This window comes from Centroberyx affinis, unplaced genomic scaffold, assembly GCF_046629955.1.
Source record: "Centroberyx affinis isolate AG114_WGS23_722 - 3 ecotype Tasmania unplaced genomic scaffold, CSIRO-AGI_Caff_v1 ptg001131l_1, whole genome shotgun sequence".
NCBI classification, from domain to species: Eukaryota; Metazoa; Chordata; class Actinopteri; order Beryciformes; family Berycidae; genus Centroberyx; species Centroberyx affinis.
Genome location: NW_027279670.1, coordinates 125,472 through 149,799, shown reverse-complemented (window position 1 = coordinate 149,799; position 24,328 = coordinate 125,472). Strand labels below are relative to the sequence as shown.

Here is a 24,328-nt window from a genome sequence, read left to right as displayed (position 1 = left end):
GACCACACACACACACACACTATTCCCAAGTCCACGGGCATCAGACTCAAACAAAAAAAACAAACTGTTTTCCTGCTGTTTCGAAACGGTTGATGGAGCTTCAGTGGAGGGAAAAAAACACAAGCAAACATTTGATTTAGGATGTTTGCACTGAAACAAATGGTGCTAACAACCCCCACTGCTTTGGTAAGAGACCTAAGCTCCAAAATAGCTTCCCCCGCCGAGGGAGCTGATTACTGCAGGAGCCCTGTTAGCAAGGTCCTCAAGTGGCTCAGTATTGGATTCCGAGCTTCTCTGTGTTCATGATCGACTTTTCAGAGAGAGATTGCAGCCTCTGTCACAGTTATAAGTGGTGTGGTACTTGGGGTAGTGGTCGTTTTTTTTGCTGCCACTTCACCTCCGGGCGGTACGCTAGAGCACGTCGGTATTGGATTTGGGGACGAGTATATTCTTGAATGACTGGCACCGCGGCAGAGCTCCGAGGAACGCCGGCCGTTTGGAGGCTCAGTTAACACCCTGTCAGAACACTGCACTTGGAGAGAGGGGAGATAAAAGCATGCTGGAACAATGCCCCAAAGCTAAGTCTAATCCCTGCACTGCAGCCTGGACACTGGGCCTGTGGTAGGAGTTATCGCACCAACAACAGCAACCCAAGCTCCCCTTTACTCACAACTCTCCACTCCTGAAGAATTATGGGAGAATTATGCAAATGAGCGGCAACAGCGCGAGTGGCAAGGGGGTGGTTACGGTCTCCACAGAGGCTGACGTTTCTTGTTCCTTGATGTCTGAGAGCGTTGATTAGTGGCATTGTATTCCTGGCTTTATGGCAGCAGAGACGGGCTCCACTGGACTGACAGCCTATAAATAGGAAGTGAGCAGATGTTCAGGATGGGCGAGGATATATCATGTATTGGAGATGGCATTTTATTTTGTCAGCGTGGATAATTGTTAGTTATGAAAGACAAAACATACAAAGTGTATTATTTGTATGCTGTGGCACAGTAAAGCCATCAAATGCAAGTACTGTGATTATGTTTAAGTGACACTTTCTATTACGGGGCTGCCGTGGTGTCAGGTTGCGTTGGGCTGTTGTTAACAAGTAGCAGGCTCAGGCCTTTTTAATGGGGGGGATGAATTCATTATCCGAGTTGTCTGTGGAAATTCAGCTCAGAAATGTTCCCATCTTTATCATTTGTGTCTACAAAGAAGGACATGGACTGGCTTGAGAGATGCTCTGAGAATTTGAATGAAGGAGGATGACTTTGAAGTGTCATATGTATTCTCACATGGTATTTATTTTGTCTTTCGCAGGAAACGTTTTGAGCACGACCGTTCGACACAGACCAACAGCAAAGCAGAAACACTATGGGACTACAGTACCTCTCCTATTGGTCGGACAAGACTGGAAACCGCTCAGCCTACTCAAATCCCAGGTGAAGAACAATAAAGAGCACAAAATGATTATGAATAAATTCCGTCTAATCACATTTTTGTATTAGGGGAATCGTTGTTAATATATTGAATCACGCTCCCATCTGTCACTACCAAGAATCGGCTCCGCTGTAGTGTGTAGGACAGTATGCAGCCAGGCAGAAATAGCAGTCTTTGCCTCCGAGCCGTGGTTTCTGAGGGCTAATCAAAGTGTTCAATTCAGTACATTTCAAACATGGGAAGCTGTACAATCTGAACATGTGTTCTGCATCTTAGGAAGGAGAGACAGGGAAACACTGTGCGGCCCACTGGAATGTTAATGAAATGTTTGAAATCTGGGATCCTTGGCTCTGTGTGGTGTAATAGTACCAGACGTTGAAAAAAAAAAGATGTATATGGCTGCCAGGCATACTTAAAAACACAGCTTGGATTTCCGAGTTCTATTATTGAGTCTATTCATTGGTGAATTAGTTTTCCTGGCTTAACCAAACACACAAGGTGTGTGTTTCCTTGGGATACGGTTAGCTGAAAAAAAACAACAACTCAGATTCAAATCCGACAGAGTATTCACAGTGCAGGTGGAATTTTGTTAGAAATAGGCAATATGTCTGAGTGCTAATGTGGATACATTTCTGCCTTGATAACAAGCCAAAACATGCAATGTAGCATCTTTTTTTCCTCAAAGCTGTAAATGGCAGGGTGTACATGCGTTCGGGGGATGTAGCATCCATGTCCAAAGCTGTTCCAATTGAAATGAGTAGGAAGTTTAGCCCAACATGGCTTGTGCAATGATATTGCCTCAAACCTTAAGTGTTCTGCTTCCATATCCCCTTATGATCCACTAGACATTCTGCTCCACGGGGGGTGATGGATGACTTAACCCAGAGCAGTGCTCTTTGCCAGAGTTGACCCAGATTGAACTATGTGTGAATGTGTATGTGTGTGTGTGTGTTTGTGTGTCTTTGTGTGTGCATGTCTGCTCACTGATATGGAAAATATGAGACAGAGGATCTGCGTTTTCGTGTTTCTGCGTCTGAGTGTGCGTGTGCCCATGTGCAACAGACAGGAGAGGTAGTGAGGTAGGAGATGAATGGTGGTATATGTGTGTGTGCGTGTGTGTGATAGTGTGCGTTTGGGCCGATGTGCACATGTGCAACCGTGTTTGTTGCAGAGCACAATAGGCAGAGATGATGTATGACTCTGTGCCACTTCCTCTGACTGTAACAGAGACACATGGCCGCTCACTTTGTTGTAACTCAGGGGTGCTGAGACTTGTGGCTTTCTGTAGGATTAATGTCAAATGGAATAGAACCATAAAGCTAATCCTCTCTACTCTTGTTCTAAGATACAAAGTGGCTTCATAAGGATTTCTGACTGCTCTCATCAATTGAAAACAGTCGCCGGCGCACGTTTTCTTTTGCTGCTGGGTGGCTTAGTCAAAGTTTTGTCAGTAGTGGAATAAAGGTTTTTGAGAACCATTTGATGTGTTTTTTTTATTTTATTGTCACAGCACACAGTGCAGGATTTGATTTTTTAATTTAACCAAGACTACTTGCTATATTTGAACAGCAACCAGAGATGATATTTAACATCTTTCTACAATCAAAAGGCTGTCTGCTTGACTCCAGAACTAATCTTTTTCATCTCCTCTCCTGTCTGTGTGTCTTCAGGGTCACCCTGCATCACTGAAGTTCCTGATTGAAGCGGAAGGTGAGCAGCTGCTCTTGGCTGTGGAGAAAAATGAGTAAGTGTCCCCTCCATTCCAACTTGGCTTAGCTTTGAATTCAGTGCTTTCTGGAGTACAAATGGGTGACATATGCGGTGCCCAGGGGCTACAACTGGGATTGCAGCCAAGCTGTGTGTCACACAAACCAGCCAGCGAAGGGAGGAACTCTTCTCTCACACTGCTCGTGTGGGCATGGCACCGCTCTGTGTGCTTTGGTCTTTCGTCTGCTGAAACAAAGACTTGAAAGACAAAAGTTCCTGAATACGTCAGCCAAACATTGATGAAAACCGACATCTCCCTCCTTATTCACCCTCTATCTTTTCATTTGATCTATCGGCGTAACACAGGGGAGAAGGGAGGCTTCGTTTGAACACAGAACACACTCCGCGCTCTGTGCATTAAGATGCTGTCAACAGAGTGTCAGTCAAGGGACCAGCAAGCGGGGGAACATCATTTGAAAGAGATGACATTATCAGGATAGGTGCAGTTTGACAGAGACAGGTCCCGGGCATTTGTTTGAATGAATATTTGTCATTCTTGCATTCTTACGCAAGGGCTCGGCATGGTCGGCCTCGGTCTCAGACAGCCTCTGAGTCTCTTGGCTGGTGAGAAGAATGGGATGTGATTGATGGAGCAATATGTTTTCCATCCAGCTTTGCTGCCACACATGAGCAACCAGGAACAAGCGGAGCTGTCTGTGTGATAGAGAAGGAGGGAGAGGGGAGCTAAGAGAGAGTCAGAGAGGGAGCGACAGAGAGGGGGATTCTTACGCCAGAGTCAGCCTTGAACCTCGCTCGTTTTTCAGACTAAATATATGTAAATTCCACCTGCAGACTGCCGGTCAAACCTTTCGACACCAGCAACCGCAATTTTATGGCTTACCTGCATTGAAAATATTTTGGTGGGAAATCATACTCAGGCTTTATGTCAAATAACATTCCTGTTTTGCACAGGTGTGGATTTTGTACCCAGCAGACTGGTCAAAGCCAGCTTGCAGACTGTCAGATTTTCACCAGCCTCATTTATAGTAGGGAATTACACTCTCCTTCAGTAAAAACATTCGATTTCAAAAAAGAGAACTTAAGTTTTCCCCCATGATCAGCTGGAGTGGAAAAAAGCCGCACATTCCCATGCATCACCCACATGATCCCCGTCCAAGATGGCTGTCATCGTTGTCCAATACCATTAAATGTAAAGTCCACAGTTGAGTCGAACCCCGGGCCAAGAGGAACAAACAGAGACGATGGAGAAGTTCAATCTAGGACTTTCTAATGAGCTTGAGCATGATGGAAAGACTTTAATAAAACAAACCTCCAAACATTCCAAATGCCAATCTGACAGAATTTACTCTCAACGGTTGCAGCGGGTCTGGCCTAATTACTGGCACTGACACGTGTGATGTTGGGAAGGGTTGAATTTTCATCATGTGTGGATTCTCACACCATTCAATGATTTAAGTTGGCCGAGTCAAAATAGGACATCGGAAAGCGGGTATAACATCGGTGTAACGATCACGTCAAAATAAAAGCTACTTTATGGCATTCATGTTTGACATGACAAATCACAACTATCACGCGGATTGGAAGAGGTCATGTAGTGCCGAGTGAGTGTTTTGGTCTGCGGATCAATATGCCAGAGCCAGATCTGAACCTGTGCTGACATGAAGTGAAGGTTCCTGTCTGAGGTTGCTGGCAGACTGGCTCTGCGCCGCTGATGAAATCCAGTTGTTCAAACACAACCAGCGTCTGGAGAGGAGGAGACATATGGCCCAGAATGAAATGATTTGAATTAAAACCCGCAGATTTATTGCTGTTTTCTCTTTGTTAATAAATATTTCTGGCAACAAAACATGAGAGAGGCGTGCTGCACAGCTGAACATGACCGTTGCGATTTGATTGAGAGGTGAACATGTTCACAGACAGGCTCTGTGGGTCTGAACTGCCATTACCCCTGTAGGTGCAGCTGAGGTCGCCTAGGCAGTTAGAGGTGCATGGAAATTTTATTAACAATATTCTAAACTGCCTTTTCAAAATGACATAGTTCTCTTTTCAAAACAATGAGACCATTGTCTATTTTTCGCAAAACGTTACTCCTCCTCCTTTTACTTATATTTATCACTGGATGGCTGAACAGTTCTCCATAAACACAGTATTGTAGGCCAGATTAATATAAACAGATAATCTGCGTATTTGAAACACATCTCAGACTAAAGACTGTTCAATATGTCAAATACACCTTGGTTTGGTCACTGAATTCTTTTGAGGTTTAGAAGTTTGTCTGAAAGTGTGGAGTTTGACTCCTTGCTTGAGTCCTATTGAAAAACAGAGCAGGGCCAGAAAACCAAAAGGGAAGCCCAGTGAACTACACATGAGCAGATAGGAAGGACAAAAAGGATGCGGATGACACATGGTATGAAAATCCCCCTCACTGAAGCACACACACTGCCGATGTGCCAATGTGATGTGTACACCGAGGACTTTGGGTGTACTGTTGGTTGTGCACATTTTTATGAAAAACCTTGTCTTCTTATCCTTCCTATTAGTATTGTGGAAATATGACAGACTTTTTTTCTTTTCATGTCTTTCTGCTTGCCTTTAAATACAGCATGCCTGTAAATCAGTTTTGTTTATGACAACTGTGCATTAAGATTGAATTGGCAGCTTGCCTTTTGCCAGTAAGAAATCACTGAAAGGTTTTTTTATTTCAAGTTTTATGTCAAAAGTTAGGGTTAGAGTTTCTTTATGAAGTGCCACTGAGACGCAGCTCACCATATGCATTGCTCATCTATCTTTGTGGCCAAACTAGACTGTGAATGAAGGCATGATGGGCAGATCCTGGAAATTCCATGCACTGTCATGTCTACATCAGATACTAGGTGACCGTTCATGCAGTGTCTTCCTATAAACCATGCCCTGATGGTGTCACCATCAGGGCACCAAGCGCACAAGAACAAATTCTTGTGCGCTTGGTGCCCTGATGGTGACACCTGTAGAGTCGATGGCGCTGATGACATTTGGAAAGCCTGCAAAACGATGGTAACTGCCCATCCGTCCACGGTAATATATACATATTCTTTGGTGTGTCTGCTCATTGGCATTAAGAACTGCGGCAGGCAGGCGGAGAGACAGAGGTCTGAGATATTCCCACAACATCCCCGGACACCCTCTGAAAGCCGCCCGTCATCGAGATGGAAAGGGCGCATGTTGCCTTGAGCAACACAGAGGAGGGATGTCAGCTGTGCAATTTGGCTCTCTATAGATGGCACAGTTGAAAGTTTCAGGCCCTATCCGTGCGGAAACGCTGGACGCATCGGGCGTTTGTTAAAGCAAGCGCTTGTCAACGAATCCTCGCCCCTCTCTGTGCTTCCTAGTAGCGGCGCCGTCTCGTTTGATGATTCCTTACAAGCCCATGGCAGGACACATCTCAGTTGTGGACAGTCGTCATATTGCTTTAAATAAGATTACAGTTGTTCAGAGACAAATCAACATCATTGCATAACCTTTCATTTGCTTCAAGTGACTCATTCTTTGATGTCTTTGGCGTTTATTAGTATACAGATTTCTTGTTTTATATCAGGAAACCGGTGGGAGTGCTAGACATATTGTGGAGTTTCAGATGCGTAAAGAAAGGCACGTACAGATGGACTTCATTAGACTCATAATCCTTGTATCATAATGTGAAGGACATGCCTCGATTTACATATTCATCACCTCAAGTGCGCATCACACAAGAAGCTGCTTATCCCTGCATGTAATTTCAAGGTTGAAATTGTCACAGTCGGGGGTGCATGGAAAAAGTGTGCCTTTCCTAAGCAACAATTTACTCACAGGGTAGAAAAGAGCACAAGCTTTACAATACCTGGCTTTTAGCAGTATTTTTCTGAGCAGTTTTTTGGATTTTGAATCATTTGCTACCAAAAGTCTTCTGTGGCATAGAGTTGGACGAGCATTTATGCAGGAATATCCATAGTCGCAAATGCCCTGAAGTGCATCTTGAAATTACAATATTCTTCTATAATAAGTTCATTGATGCCAAAGTTCAAAGCCAAATATTTAAATCTTACAATCCAGCTCTGTTTCTGGGGTTGTTGTCAAGGATTACAGGTATTTGAGCTGATCCTATTGAAGCCGGTTCCAAGTGCTATGCTTTCGCAGACCATATCATAACACTGTGGCATATCAAACTGCCTCATTGCACCATAGGCGTGTGTGGAAACATCTTCCAGGCACGCAGAGCCTGCACAGATCGGGTCTAGCGAGCATTCACCAGTGGGTGTAGAACCATTCCTGGCCAAGCTGTTCCTAGCAGCTCCTGCTGCTTTGTGGCCAAGGATGTGAGGCTCTAAAGGTTCAGTTTGGCCTCAGAGCCTCCAGGCGCATCAGCAGAGTAACCGCCCGTAGCCTCTCCAGACGAGTCCCAAGCCGGGCAGGCAGCATGCTCTCCATCCGTGTTTCCCTTTCTAATGGACTGCAGGATCGTTGAGAGGAGGCCTGGGGCTCGTCAGCAGGGTGGAGGCTGTTCTTGGATACCTGCACTGGGGGTTTCTCCCTGCTCATCAGGATCTTTAGCCTTGAGCATAAGGGGCTTGGGGGGTTGACTATCCATCTTCTGGGGTCATCCATGCAAGAAGACACACACACACACACAAAAGCACTCACACACACACATGTGCACACACTTTGATCTGCCCTTCTCCCTGGACAGAGTGCAGGCAGAGGATGTGCTTCCTGAGGGGCAGGCGTGGCTTGGCCTGGATGAGCTACTAACTTCATCTATCTCTCTGGTGTTTGTAAGAATAATATAATGGAGCCTGGACAGGATCCAGACGCACTCAGTTCATCCCAGTTCGCGTATTGTGTTTTTTAGGGCTGTTATTTGACTCCGTATCTCTGGTGCGAGCCTGCGCAGGCCTGGCTGGTGCCGGCCTGTGACCTGTTGCTTCTCTCAATGAAGACATCCTCGTGTCTCACTGGAAACGTGGACAGGAAACAGGCTCTCTCAGGGCTGGGGAACTGAGCAAACAGAAGGCCAAAGACAGCACACAAATAACCGTCCCTGTCTGGAAGAAAGACGTCTTTGTGACCTCCTTTGTGGAGTTATTGTCCTCGGCTGCTGAGCCACACACAGATTGTTTAAAGAACGTCAAACCCGAAGACACCCATGTGTATCAAATCCTTCCCCTAGTCATTAAGCCTGGAGTAAGACAAGGAGTGTATAAAATCCTTCCCCAAGTTATTAAGTCAGCAATAAAACAAGGAGACGAAGTGTTTTTTTTTTCATCAGGGCTCCAGTGCTTAGTCAAGTTGATCACTATTATAATGGCTTTCACATTTGAGTCCTCGCCCTATCAAAACCCAGTAGCTGCCATTTCTCTTGAGCGGCACTAGACTCCAATTCTCCGGTGATTAACGGAATGAAAATAAGAACTACCTCCTCTTAAGATCCCATTAAATACTCGGTTCCCATGGTTACCAGCTGGCCCAGCGCTCCTTCATCCCCTCGTTGTTGAATTGGAAGCAAGGAGGAGGTGGGTAAAGAAGAGGAAGATGTGAGGGAGGAGGGACGATAGGAGGAAGTTTGGGGAGAAAAAAGTGAGAGGAAGGTGGCAGAGAAGTATAGAGACGGTGGTGTGAGGTTTCCATCCACCGAGGCATCGAGGCTTGTGATGTGTGCTCTCTCTGCCACGCTCCCGTAATCACTGTGGAGACGACGCGTAATTACATCTTTGCTCCCGCTGATGGAGATGTGGATCTTTATCTGTCAGCCGAGGTAGGGGACTGAAACCAGCTTGGCACGTTATCAGCTTGCCCACTGACCTATTAACCAAGGGCTCCCACAGAGAGAAACACACAGGGACAGGTAATAGATAGTGGGTGACAGGCAGGGAGGTCTCGTTTATGCATCATAGTAAATGGGGTTTTGTGGAAACGACGGAAACAGCCCAGTCCGCTCATTCATGGTCAGCGCACACACACACACACACACACACAAAGAAAATATGCACACTCATAAACACGCACAACTGGATATATGCATGCACATACGCTTTATTCTCTCTCAAACACACAAACATGCACACAAACGTCCTTTCATCAGCAAAATTCAAACACACACACCTTATTCTAAAATTCATTCAGAACCACCACAGAACCTTATTACCCAGGGAAGGATGCACTGAGGTTAACTCTAGCCTTTGTACCTTTCTTGTTACCCTTCCGGCTGCAAGGCCATGATACACTGTGATTCATTAGTTTCAAAGACGAGCCTTGGAAACTGGGCTCATCTCTGTCCAGAGCCCGCTCCTTTTAACTACCTCCTTCAAAACGGAATTTTTTGGAAGGAGCTTTCCTCTTTTGAATTACCTTCTGAGAAGCTCCAATTATTTCCCAGCTTAGAGCAGTAATTAATAAGGCGGACTCGCTGCTCGACATTCCTAATTAATTAGGAGGCACCCAGTAACACTGGAAAGCCCTTGGAACGGCTTGCCCCTTCCTTCAGGATGGAGAACAGAAAGATCTCATCCATGCTGTCCTCCAAAGTTCTGTTTTTTTATGTGTGCGTGTGTGTGTGTGTATGTGTGTATGCGCATGTGCACAAGTGTGTTTGTACTGATTTCTAGATGGCTTCTATCCCATTCTAACCCTCAAGCTTATCACAAATCCCAAACACAACTCTCCCCCTTCACCTCTCACCCTGATGTTTCTCTCTCTACCTCTCCAACCTCCTCACCCATCCCTTTCTCTCTGAGCCTCCAGGTTACACTGCAAACATCTCAATAAGTCATTTAATCTAGTATACAGTCTTAAAATCTTACTTTTTGAATCAAGTGATATTATTTTGACACGGGTGGAGTGATCTGCCTTATTTCAAGATGTTGCCACTTGTTTGTTCATTCATCAGATTCTTGAAACAAGTGAAACTTTATCGGAAAAGGTAAATCATCTCACCTCAATGATACATTTTTTTACTTGTTTTAAGAGAAAAAAATAAAGACTGAATACGGGACGAAATTACTTGTTAAAATGGATTTTGTGCAGTGATAGGGGGCTTCCCCTCTCCGCTCTGAGCCCTTTTCCAGACGGGCCACTGGGGTCTCAGGACTCCAGCTGTTAAATCCATTCCGCAGCCCCCCACCGCCCCACCTCCACCCCCCCTCCACCACAAAAGCACTTACACAGCCAACTGGAACCTACTGTAAGCAACGGCTCCTCTGCGGCTGCCGCTGGGTGCTGGTTTCTCTCTGGGGGACGAGCCATTGCTCACTATTTACCTTCAGTAAACGGCTTATGGAGGGTCCTCTATCCCCTTGTGATAGAGGTTGCTATTGTGGCTGGATTTCTCCCAAAGGGGCGCTATCATAGGAACTAAAGTTTCCTCTATTTATGTACATAGATGATCAAAGATGTTTAACATAGACATTCTCAAAGTTTGCTTGTTTTAAAGTTATTGCATTTTCAAAAATCCATCCTTTTTAAAGGCAGTTTCAGACTCACTCCAGTCAACGCATCACAAACTGGGCTTGGTCTTGATTGGCTCACTTCACTAAACTACTAAAATCAAATCATTTTAATGGGGCCAGTTTGCATGATTTGAACTGGAGAAATCGGGGGTTAGTTGCCTTGCTCAAGAGCACCTTGATGATAGTTGATGAGGGAGGGGAGAACGTGTTTTGTTTTCACAGCTGGGATCCAAACTTGCGTCTCTAACCGTTAGTCTGCCTCTGACCCCATAGAAGCCCCAGAGCCGGAGATTTACTGGGTGCTGCTGTGTTGGTAGTGCCCATGAAGTGAGAGGCCAGTGGACTGTTTTTCTCCCTCGAAAGACATGCAATAGGACCAGACAACAAACAGACAGGCAGACAGCCCCCGCCCTGTTGTTTTCCATCTCTTGCATATGAGTCATCTTTCAAGAGCCCTTTCTTGCATTATTATGAACCTGGTGTGCATCATCAGACTCAAGCTATTTGTTTTATAGGACCATTTCAGAGGAAATGCAGACCTTAAAAATAACACAATTTAATTCACCGGTAAATCCCATGCTGTCATTTTAAACAGAATAGGATAATTTGGTAATAAAAGTTATGAACAGAAAGGATTGTGTAGGTAGATTAGACCATGTGTTTTCTTTTTTTTAGACCTTTCAGTAACGTTTTTCCTTTGTAACATTTAATGAAGCGTAAAGTTGGGCTTTATCTGCGAGAACAAATTATCGCAAGAATGTTCAACATATTCCAAAAGGTTGATAAAGTATGAGTGCATATTATTTTCTTTTTGTTCCAGCTCTCCATCCATCTTGTGAATGCATTTAGAAAATTATTCTCCTTGAATATGAGCAATACCTCGTTTTTATCCCAGTGTGTCTGCCCTTGATTCATAACCATTTCTTATTGTTGATTGTACTTATTAGAAAAATTCAGATTGCACTACCAGCCATCATTGACCAGCCTAGTGTCTAGTGACTAGTGTTACAGTGCTTAAGACACTTACTATACTATTATATACTATTATGAGTACACTTTTGAATACACTATTATGAATACAGAGTACTGCAACACTCAAGTGGCCGAAGAAGTCACAACAGGCATTGTAATTATATATCCTTTGTCTAGCTAAACTGACTGCAATAATATCATAGTTATGTAGAAATGAAAACATAACCACCTCCAGGGGCTTATGCATTGCAGAAATGCAACTGAAGGAACGGCAAACATAAACATAATATCTGTCTTTATATATTGGATTTGTGTGCCCATGAGGAATAAAACATTGTTTTTACATTCTGTCACACAGTAAACACCAGTAGCCAGAATGAAAGGCGCACAATCATTTAAATATTAACTGCCAAAAAAGACTGGGAACGCCATGTGATGAGATTATGACACTTAAATGTATAAATCTGAGCTCCTTGTTGATTTTGCGTTAAAAGTTAGTTTGAGCATCTGAGTTATTATGATAACCTGAGGAGAGAAAGTGGGTTTGCAGGGACAATGTTCTTTAAAGCAAGGCTTGTCTCTCTACAAGCACACATTCACACATTACCTCCCCACACGATGACCCTCTCTTTCCATCTCTCCCTTGTCCGCTCTTTCCTTCTGTCTTTTTCTCTGTCTCTCTCTCCCTCCCCCCTTCCTTAAGCAAACATCTCACATAAATCTAAGTCAAATCTCATTTTCTAAAGGCTGCGGGGTGCCAGAGGGAATAAACAAAGACAGCCTAAGATTTTGACCTCTGTGGCTGCTGACCACAGAGATAATCAGTCCCGGCTTCCATCCTCCCTCAGACAGACGGACAGACGGACAGATAGACGTGCCGGAGTGAGAGTGTGAGTTAATGTAGCCGTCGGCCAGGAGGGAATGCTCGCTCTACTTGTCCTCCATCCTGTTCTCTCCGTTCTCACAGTCCACTGACCTCCGTATGACCAGCGCTCCCTGTGTGCGGGGTCAGTGACTGAGCGAGGAAGCCACGTGTAGTCATCTGTCAGACAGTCACTTTTGGACCGAAGGAAGCCCGTCTTTTTCGGCTGATGTTGGACTTTTGGGGTTTGTTTGTTTGTTTTGTTTTTTGTTTTTTTGGTTTCCCTACACACGGAGCAATGGCCTTGTGAAAAATGACCGCTGGACGGAAAGCAACAACAGCATCCGCTCCAGTTGACCAGCGCAGCAGAAAAATACAGCAGCAACTCCCCCCCCCCCCCCCCTCAAAAGATAGCGTCTCCGTTGAGGAACCTTGGCCACGGCGAATACATCTGTGTTATTCCCACTTTTGATTGATTTAAGACTTCAAATCGACATCGGCGATATCCGGCTAAGCCTCCAAGCACTTGGGTGGATGGGAAACCTGTGTAGGAGTTACAGTTCAGACGCTTCTTTCATCACTAAATTTAGCTTAGTGATAAAAGGAAATGGTGCAGAGAAAGTAAGGGACCCGGAGCCCGGAGTCTTCCCCCGTCTCCATGTCATGCAGAAAGCAGATGCTCCGGTCCCATCCCACTCATCGTTAAGGTTATGAGGCTGAGGCCCCGCGGCGCTGAGAGATGGACACATAGGGAGAGGAAGGACGGAGGCAAGGGAAGTATGTGTAATGACTGGATTGCGGATTGCTGGCGTTCTTGTTCTTGTGTTGTCAGATGAAGTGTGAAGGTAGCCCCCCCCCCCCCCCCTCCTGTCTCTCTGTCTCTCTCTTTTTTCTCGCTCTCTCTTTTTCTTTCTGTCAGCAACTTCTGCAAACTCCCTGTGTCGGGGCACGGGACATGGCAGGGTCTCCCCTCAGTGGCCCCCCCCCCGCGCTCCTCACTCACTCTCACCTAATCCCTCCAGCGCTGGGGACAGGAGCGAGCTGCCAACAACAATAGGACCTGCCACGGTTTGATGAAGAGGCTGTGGACTGCTTCGGGGGTGCCGGGACCCCGCGGGGCGGAGGCCCGAGCGCATGACACAGTTCCTCAAAATCATCAACGGGGTCTCTGAGCGAGCGAGGGGTCACAGCCGGGTCGCAAATTCACAGAGGGCCGAGCAGGAAACTTGTGTGACACGAGAGCCGAGAGAGAAGCTATCGGCCCTTTCCTGAAAAACAACAAGGCATTTGTTTACTTGACAGGGGGAGACCCAGTTGCCTGGCGATGGATGTTTTTCACGTGCGCCGTCAGAGCGCTGGTGAAATTAATGAATGGGTGTGTGTGGATGCAAATTGACCGTGCTCACCTTTTCTTCATGCGCGATGGCTCAATGATGGCACAAAATGGATGGGCCCCAGCTGTGCGCTCCATCTGCGTGCCGTGATGTACGACGCGGTGTTTACAAACACTCGCTTAGGGAAAGCCAATAATGTTCCACTTCCTGGGTGCATCAGCTGAACATCAGCCCGGAGAGAGGAGCGATATTCCTCCTAGGGTTCAGTGGAGCGGGGATGATCGATGAGCTGGTAGCGCGTTATTGGGAAATCAGTCACACAGAGACACGCCGGGGTGACGTGCTGTGATGCAATGTGGGGAGCTGATCAAAAGAAGGATGGCATACAGAGTCTTATTTTATGTCAAGGCGGTAGTTATTTGTGAATGCACAGTGGAAGGAAAACCAATGGCATTGCTTAATAAATTGGACATCGCATTCCTTGTTGATTAAAGAGATCGCACCTGTTGCAAATGCATGAAGCCCGACCTTACACATTTCACTGCAGGCTGATTTCTCATTAAATAATTACGTTGTTTTTGCTCTGTCTCCTCCAACTCTCACCTCGTAGCGTTCCTCTCCTCCTCTCCGCCCCTCGTATTCCCTGCACACGCTCAGCTGTCAGTCATCTCCTGGAGGAACACGGGGTCAGGGTTCATCGCCGAACCCCCTCTAATACACCAGCATCCGAATTATTTTGACTTTCGCCGGAACGAGGGAGGACGTCTCCCTCAGTGATGCTGACACAATCAGAGGGGTGAGAGACATGAAGGGAGGGAGAGTAAATTTGTATTCTGTTCTTAATTGTTTGATTTCCCTCAAGGCACGCGAGGCGGGGGAGGAGAGCCGCGAAAAAGAGGGAGGGCACACTGGTTCAGACAGGTTTAATTAATTGAAATGCTGCTTTTTATGTGTGCATTTACCTTGTGAAAAGAATGATAGGCTTGATTGTTTGAAGTTCCCAAGTCACTCATTAGTTCAGGCACGAGGTTGCAATGAATATAGATGCAAGAGCTTTGGGCCCTGGGCCAGTTCATTGCAAAGCATTTGAATTAATGGGAAACCTCAAAGCTCTTGTATTAGCATGACCCTTCCTGAAAATGACTTTGCATCCCCCCCCCCCCGCTCCTCAATCCCTCCTCCCTCCTCAGCCTCAACCCACATACTGCTCTAGAAAAATTCCAAACAAACAAGAATCGATGTAGACAGCAGACAGCGATATAGTTCATTGTTGGAGGCTGCAGGTAAGACTGTTTTCATGTAAGGGAAAGCTCACTGTTTCCACTTGGACTAGAACCACAGAAGGGAATAGAAATGAAATCGACTCAGTTTCCAACTGCAGACATCCAACATATCCTGATATTGCTATGGGGTAAAAGTCATGAATATCAAAATACTTGTTTGCAAAATACTTGTTGTCTGCACCCATGGCAGGCTCTCTTCCAGTTGTATAATGTCTCCCGGATTTTACAATGCAGGATGCACTGTGGGTTGAATAAATAGGATAGGATATCAGGCAGGGAGTGTTGTGGTTTGCTGATATTGTTGAAAGAACAGGATGTGTTTCATGATCTATAAGCCGTGGCCCTGCAGATGTGGGGCACAGGCTCACACAAATACACACACACACACACACACATATGCACAATCACAGACACACAAACAAACGTTCACATTGTGGAAAGAGCAGATGCAGTTTTGGCAAATGTGCACAACACACACACACACACACACACGCAGGCAGACAGACAGGCAGAAACACACAAACATAATTCACTTCATGCAAGCAGCACATACAGTCAGTCACGTACGTACAACCCCCCACAAACACACACACTCGCATCGCAATCCTGCATGCATGCGATCACAGACACAGACTGACACACATAATTCACATTGTGCTAACAGCACATGCAGTCACGCCTACACACATGTACATGTACACGCACACTCTCTCTCCCTCACACACATACAGACACACACAACCAGAGCTTGTCCTGAGGGAGATGAAGAGGCAGAGCATAGGCACGCTCTCTGCCACAGAGGAACAGAAGCCCTGGGGGCAGATAGGAGAAGAAAGGAGGATGAAGGATCTCCCCTCCAGTGATCCACAGCAACAAAGGCGATTTTAGAGACTGCTGCTTTGGCACCCTGCATAATTAGTTTCAGATAACAATGTCACTGGCCCATGCCATAAAAGAAAGAACGAAAAAAAAAATCCACCTCAGCAGACCAAGATTTTTCTACGTTTTATTTTCTTGCATTTTGATCAATGACTTAATATCCACTATACAAGTTTACGCAACTTTGGCTTTATTGGTGTGCATTAAACGTCGGCTTTAATTGTGAGCATAAGGAGGGTTTAAGCTTCATAGCCCTTTTGATGAGATGAAGTGCGGTAATCTAAGATTATTCAGAGTTCACACACTGCCGATCAAAACTGCCTTTGATTCGGAGCATGTGAGTGGTGATGGTTTCCACGGCCCAAGGGGAGGAGTGACATCATGAGCAATAAAATTACCATTAATGTTTTGGTAGAGGAAATAAGAGAGGCTTGCCCCGCTGTAACCCATGAGTGAGTGTGTGATCATGATTTGCAGAGAGGTCTATGTCATAGACGCTGTCCTGGTTCGCCGTGTGCCTGCATTGCCTCTGGGTGACAGACCCTGTAGGAGTGGTGTAAGCAAAACACATGAGAGCCAGATGTGGCTTGATGTTGCATGTTGACAAATGACAACAGCGGAGACACAAAAGACTGAGTGTGTGGAAACAGCTGTCTAGATTTGACTCCAGCATAACATTTAAAAGCGCATGCAATTGCACTTTCTTGTTGTTCAAGCCTCTTACAAAAGCCCAGGCCTTATCCACCCTGAGATGGATTGTAAAACCAAGGAAGTGTTTCCCTCTTTATCTCACTCCTCAGTGCTCTCAGAAAAACATTACCAATTTATTAGGTTTTCGGTGTTTGCTTGTCGGACTGAAACGAGTGCAGTATGCGTCACTCAGCACTCGACTGCGGTGCAGCCAAAAGCCTGTCAGTGGAAGTGTTCCCGTGATTCGGTGAGGCAGCGGCACATGTGCTGAAGGTATTTATGTGACACAGGACCTGATTGTGTTGAGGGACAGCTGGGAGATAGGGAGAGTCTGTTGGGATGTCAACGCAAGACGTCTCCTGGGGGCGCAGGGCTGCTGACAGAACATCTCCGGCTCTCCTCTGGGCCTCCATGTACTCCATTTCTTGGTCCACAGATCACAGATCCTTATGTGATGTCCAGGCTCAGTCTTTTTAGGTGCAGTTGATTATCAAAATGTTGGATGGGTGCCTTCTTATGTGAGATACAAGTCCAATTTATTCTAAAGTGCAATGGAGCAAACATTTTGGTCACACTCGAGATCTTCTAGTGCTGATACTCAACTTAATATAAGTGACTATAATGTGTCAATAAAAAGTCTGAGTTCCAGGTGATACTCACAATAGTGTGAAAAGCAGTCTATAGATACTCAGTGTCTGGGTTAAGGTTAATGTTAGAAATTACTTTAGGGTTAGGTTTAGGTTAGGGTTAGGTTTAGGATTGGGGTTAGGCTAAAGTTAGGGTTAAGGTTACCATACACTATGGAGATGCAGCAAATAGGCAAGTGACATTTTGTTGAACATCTACTTTCACCTGATAGTAGAGTGTTAACACTGGACTGTCCAAAGGTGTTACCAACATTTTTGGACCATATCTTCGGTGTGCTTTTTGCACTTTGGAATTACGCAAATTTATATTTTATGTAAGAAGCTCCCCATCCTTAATTTTTTGATCATCTGTGGGTTCCCTAGCCAAAACTATACCTGGGTCAACAGATCACACAGGCCTCATGTCCAACTTTCCCTAGTCTGCATCATTATCATCACACTTCATCAGAGATTAGTGTTGTATTTCTCTCCTAATTCCAATTAGTTTATCCATTGTTTGGGAGGTATTCATCATCCAGCCCCTGTAATTGGGATCCTGTGGAGTCATCCATCACATAGACATTACACAGAGATGACACTTTATTGATTTTACGGGGCATGCCTGGGCTTAACCACATCAATCTCTAGGTGACAGTCACTCCGGTAATTGCGTGCCACTGCTGCTAATGGCTATTCTGTTTGACCATCTCGCTGACCAATTAACCGCCCAGGAATGCCAGACAGGTGCGAGGAATCATAATGAGGCTGTTACTGCTGAGCTGAAACTGTTGATAAAGCCCAACGTGACCTGCTTTCTCGGCGTGTAACAAATATGAGAAGCCTTCGTTTTTGCCCTTAACAAGACGTGTTTTCAGCACAACCAGTCTTGTCACCAAGCCGGAAACTTGGCAAATATCCCGAACGGTATTTTTATTTATTTATTTTGATCTCCTTCGCTGCCTCCGGTGCTCCACTGCTGGACTGAATGTGGCCAGGGGCGCCACCGAGCTGGATGTTAGCTCACTTCTGAACATGGCAGCTCATGTAAATCAGTCAGAATCATCCGCCTTGACTTTTTCGGCTTTTTTTTTTTTTTTTTTTTTTCCCTCCTCCCTCCGTCTCCAGCCGAGTTCATTGGCTGGCATGCTCTAACGGCTCTGTTCATGACATGCTCCGTGAAGACTGGGAGTTGCATTAAGCTCTGGGTAAGCGGGGGGAATTCTGCTGCTCTGCTCTACTTGGCGCTGGCCGGCAACACTGTCTGATGTCAGACAGATCACAGCCAGGGAGACTGGCCCTCTTCCCCTGCTCCTGGAAAAAAAACATGTTTCTAACATAGAGACAAGGGGGTGGGGGGTTACTAGTGTAGGGTTTTTTCATACATATGATCCCACTTTTTCCCCACTTTTTCCAACTGAATCTGGGCTCTTGCCATTTGCCACATCAAAGCAAAGCGACATTATTACTACCACATTGCCTCACGAGTCTCTCTGTTGAAATGTAATGTACTAATTGGAGTTCCTAGATTAGGTTTTTACGAGGAGCCTATTTCTTTTACGATGATTTCATCTGCCCTAAATATTTATATTTACATCTGCTCTAAATATCTCTAAATATCTGTCAATTAAAGTGCAGGGCTTGCAAAGTGCTGCAGAGCTACTTGCTCTGCAGAGACCTAAAGGCATAGCTTCTCATTTATCATAGTTAACCCAGGGATTTGTCCAGAATTCCCTGATTAGGTTGTTGTCTGAGTTTAATGAGACATAACGGAGCCTGTGACTGGGAAATCACTGGCTATTGATTCAACTTGTATTCCAGCAATGGTAATGAAGACTACGGTGTCAATGCACTAGTCACACCGAGTCAATTAAGGAGAGGCTGAGGGACTTAAGATCTTCACGTTCTGTACTTGCTGAAAAAAAAAAAAGTAAGTGCATCTAATTTATTGTCACCAGTTGTGTAAGTGGTTTTTGTTTTTTTGCACAAGTTCAGTTACTTACAGTTTGGTCGGATACTTAATCAAGAGAAGAGGGAGAGTTAAAATCCTGTGGAGTTTGAAATTGAAAAGATACTCATGGCCATTGACTGAAAATTGGCCTATTATATATGGCACCAAAAAATAGACCTATTCTGAAGCCCACATTAGTAAATGTCAGACATCCAAACCTTTCCCCAGGAAAGTCACTCTCATCTCTCTGTAGCTCTGTACCCATTTGTTAAAATCACTGCCCGGGCCTGCTCGGCTCCACCACTGTGCAATTTTCCCCCGGAGTTCTCCTGACTTCTGTCTTTAAAGTGGGTGCCCATGATGAACAATTTTGTCCGGAACACTTTCTTTTTCACTCTAACGGCTCTCTTTGTCCCCTCGGCTGGTAACTGCACAATCACTTCAGCGTCTTACAGTTCCTGCAAGAGCTGATCAGAAGTGTCTCGGATAGTTTTGAAGTCTCCTCTCTACCGGTGAGAAAGTGCTCGCTCGGGCCTTGTGCACAACTTCAACCCAGCCTTCGGTACGGGAGTGTGCATTAGTGTTTTGTCTTTTGTCTGAACTGTCTCATTAGCATAAGACATTCAGGTCCCTTTTTTCTAGGTCATATGCAGCACTTGTCCGTGAATGAGACCTCTCTTTTGGGGTTGATTGATTAAGCACGGAGTCCAATTCATCAAGGCTGTTGCAACTGATATATCTCACACAGCTCCCGTCATTGCTCTTCTCACATGCAAGATCAAGCAGTACAAACACTCAGGATAAAGACCACAGTTGGAAGAAAGATGGGGTTTTCTTGATAAATTACCCAAAAATTAACATGATCATTTTTCTCTGTTTAAACAGTCACAAATCTTATAAGGGATTGTGTTCAAATGACACGTCATGACATTTATAGCAGCATGTCAGTATATTCCATTTAGATAAGTCATTCCATTATTTCCGTATACACAGACAGACAAAAGAGGGTGCCAATATTGAACAGAGATACTGCAGCGAAACTCATAATTTAGTGCAGGAAGAAAAGAAGTGGCATTTAGTAGCTGTCATTCGGGATCAACTTGAAGTGACTTTTCATTGCCTTTTCATTGCCTTTCTGTCTGCGTTGTCAAATCCACTGACAGGCTCTCACTCTTTTCCCTCACTTAATATATTTTCTTTGAAAAAGTTATTTAATCTTTTCCCCCCTCAGAGACAGGATGACAAGAAGTAAACATAACGACTATAATTGTAGGCATCGTACCTGTCGAACAGGCCCAGAAAACTTAAATGTTTCCCCGCCAGAGTTTTAAGACAGCAGAGTAGCTGCAGTAACACCGTTCTCCGCAATATACCTTTCCTGTTGTCTCAAGGTCTGCTGTTGCTGTGGCTGAGTGCCTGTTTGGCTGTCAGGTTCCCTGGCATTAACAGCGCTGATCCGTGTTGAGCGCGGTGTCTTCGTGTTGACTGGTCGTCGCGCTTTTTCCCCGCCGCCGTCTCCCTGTCAGTCAGACGGAGCCCCGCTGGAGGCCCGTCCTGCAGGTAATGCATTTTAAATGGGGAGCGCGACCCTCCCCCCGCGCCTCATTAACTTCACGCTGATTGATAAACAGCGAGCTGCCACCGCCGCGCGGGGCAGGCGGCTGCTGGAATTAGATACATGATGTACTTGGCTGGCGGTGTGTCGCCCAGCGGAGATGCAGTCACCCTCACGTGGCATTGGCTGGGTGACCTCTGTGGCAGTGTGTGTGTGTGTATGTGTGTGTATAGGTCTCGCCTGACATAGATTCATGGACTCAGTGTTAGAAATTGTTTAACAAATCGCACTCCGGAGTTTGTGTGTCTGTGGGTGTGTGTGGTGCAATTGAGATGCAGCATGTAAGTTCTTAGTGAAGACGTTGATTGGAGCTTGTCTTTGTTTTTCCATGCTCTGCCTGTTGAACAGACTCATGACATTTAGCTAATGCCCATCCTTGTAATCCACTGAGAATGGATCAGATAGCAGACAGCCCTTGTGGTTACAGAGACCGCCCGTTAACGGGAATGTCACCGGTTCAATCCGGGCAACAACCATGTGTCCATGAGCAAGACACTAAACCCTACGTGCTCTTTCATTGCGAGTCACTCTGGATAAGTGCATCAGCAAAAAACCTAAATGTAACACATATGGATGGCACATGGGTGCACCCACACACTCGGAGTGACACATGCAAGCAGCGAGGCATATACACACACACACACCCGCACTGAATTCACATGTATCAGTTGTGGGCAGATGTTGAGGTTGTCTGTCGGACGGAGAGCGCAGACCTAATTAAGACGGCAGAAAAACATCATTTTATTTGGCTCTCTACTCTCCGTGGCCCCGCTTTGATCCGGTGATTATTACCAGGTCTTTGGCTCCGTTCTGGACGATGAGAGGTAGAGGGCGGGGAAACATTGTGTCTCACGCTGACAGGTCCCAAACAAAATAACCCCCCCCCCCCCCCCCCCCCCCCCCCTCTCTCTCTCTCTCTCCCTCCCCCACGGGTTGTTACAGCTGACACTCCCAGCTGGGTTGTCGGTGGTGAGGTCAGTATAAGAGAATCCAGCTGCCTGCGAAGGTTTGCTCCTCTGTTGTGGATTAGCACCAGCAAAACCATCTGCTGGCGTCCTGCGGTGTAATGTACAGTGCGTGTGGCTGCGTTTGCCGTGCGCGTACAGACACACACACACACACACACACACGCTCAAACGCAAACGCATCCGCGGACTCTCCTCCACCCAAGTGCTTTCTCTCTCATACTAATCATATACTACACAAACACAAACACACACGCTCATGCACATGCTGTAATAATCAACCCATCAGGGGTCCCCCGTTGTTTGTCTAATCTCAGCTCATTTCTGGAGGTCTCCCCTCCACCCCCCCAACTGTCCATCTCCTCTTCCAGAGAGAGGAGGGGCCCACGCTAACCTTGATAGGTGAAGAGAAGGGCAGCCAACATCGTAGTGACCCTTGAATTTATGTTATCCCCCTTTCGCCATTTCTTTGAGAAGGAGGACGGCACAGAGAGAGAGAGAGCGGTGCAACATCCCTCTGCGATGCTGTGTTGGATTTGTTACGCTTTCTAGACATACACTACAAATGGATCACTTGGTAACCTCGCAGAGTCCCTTTATAGCGCCATTGATTGCAGTCTGCACCTAAAAATGATTTTTCTCGTACAGAGTGAATACAGTATCTCCCCTACCCCCAGTATATTATTATGTCCATCTGTTCATTTCTTGCTATTGTCTATACTGGGTAAGCTAATTACTGAGCTACCATATCACATGGAATGAGATATGGATTGGTATTGAATGCTTCTTCATGGTGCATGCATGCAGTGTGAAAGCGGTTTAATAGAATACGTCACAGCGGCTCGGAGACTTATCCATTTTCTCTCAGAGAGCTGTCGCGTAGCGCCTACAGCTGCTCAATTCAATTTAAGCCCTCCTAAGGCAGGGTAAGGTTTTAAAGCACGTCACACTTGGCCACACTATTTATCTACCATGCAGGTCTGGCAATGGTGGAACGGCTTAAGACACTGTGATTGATTGTTTGGATGAACTAACCCCCTTAGGGTCACTTCTGAGCGTCTGTTGTCTTTGTTTATCCATTCTAGGGGGCTGTTTGCAAGTCACTATACAGAAACCCATTACCTGGAAGATGGCAGCGCGGTCACAGGCTCTCACAACTTCACGGTATGTTTTCTAACTCCATCATGAATGTTTTTTTTATTTTTCCGTTTTTTGTCAGCGCTGACACAATAAGCGTATTATCTTGAAACGATGATGTTTTCCTCTTTCCCACCAGGCCAGCAGCTTTTATGAAGCTTGACCCTGCGTTGAACTCTTGTTTCGTGTCACGTTCTACTTCATTGTGCTTCTATTTTGGGCCGGTGAGGAAGTAAAGAAATATTGATGTTCCAGTTAGACCTAACTTTTAAACCTCCTTCAATCGGGCAGTCTTGCGCATAAAGAAGCCTGTGTAGGTGAGTGGGCCCATTTTTCGTTCTTTGCTTCCTGCGCTCACAGATTCATATTTGATGAAATAAAAGGCGCGCAGAGGTCAGAGAACAGACGCTGAGGTTTTAGGGAACAGCTCAGGTCTTTTATAATGGATAAAGCTTAAAACCGTTCCAAAAAAATGGTTTGTTATCCATTCCTCAAGAAAATATTGAATTAGTGAACAACTAAGTGCACTTCAGAAGTCACTGACTGTAAAATATTCAGCAGCTCTCATTGCATTTATGAGCCTCGTACTTGTTTAATTAAAATTGCACTTTATCTAAAGTACATCTGTTAACCCTGTCACCAGTGACTTGTAATTCACAACCTGTAAGTCACAACCTTTGACTCCAGATCAAGGCCCCCAGGCCATTGTGGGGGTTTGGGTAGGGCAGCGCACAGTTGCTGACCACAGTCCCAACAGGGTGTTTGGCAGTATTGGTCTTTATTAACCCACTGCCAGCTCTTTGGCAGCCAGTGAGATGTGTGAATGCTGAGTATTACTGAAGGAGAAATTAACAGAGTATCATTTGCACAGCCACGTTTGGTCTCCATATAACTTTGGCCTGGATGTTCCTCCTCAGGTTATTTGAGAAGAGGCAACATAAAAACTGATTGTTATACTGTAATGAATGAATGTTAAGCAGCTGGAGCATGCGACACAGTTTTTCTACGCTGTATCTTTCCCATGCAGTGCCTCAAATCTTCCACCTGCTCGCCTGATTTCGGGGATTTTGTCATCCGCCATTTGGAAAGCAATTAGATGTCTCATTTTTGTTCAGATACCCAGAAAGCATAATTATAGACAGCCTGTGAGGTCTGTGTACAAAACGATTGGCCTACTTATAGTTGAAATCCACAATAGAAGAGATTAATGTAATTCAATAATGCCCAACCCACACAGTAAAATGAACAATATTTTCCACTGAGAGCGTTGCGTTGAGACTGCTGTGGGACTGAGCTGGACCATCTCTGCCTGGGCTTGGCCAGCTCAGCAGAATTGCTGCCATTCCAGAGCATAAAGACAATGAGGGAGTTGTAGCAGGTCAGGCCAGGGTGGGCTCTGCT

At 45.6% G+C, this 24,328-nt stretch overlaps 1 protein-coding gene across 1 annotated transcript in view; it reads left to right on the top strand.

The window, feature by feature from the left end:
* Positions 1–24,328, top strand: part of LOC139647968 (disintegrin and metalloproteinase domain-containing protein 12) — a 62,893-nt gene that overhangs the window by 7,744 nt on the left and 30,821 nt on the right. The window contains exons 2-4 of the mRNA XM_071523990.1: positions 1,312–1,433; positions 3,102–3,175; positions 22,876–22,954. Of these exons, the coding sequence (XP_071380091.1) occupies positions 1,312–1,433; positions 3,102–3,175; positions 22,876–22,954 (275 nt within the window). The remainder of the gene's footprint in view (positions 1–1,311; positions 1,434–3,101; positions 3,176–22,875; positions 22,955–24,328) is intronic.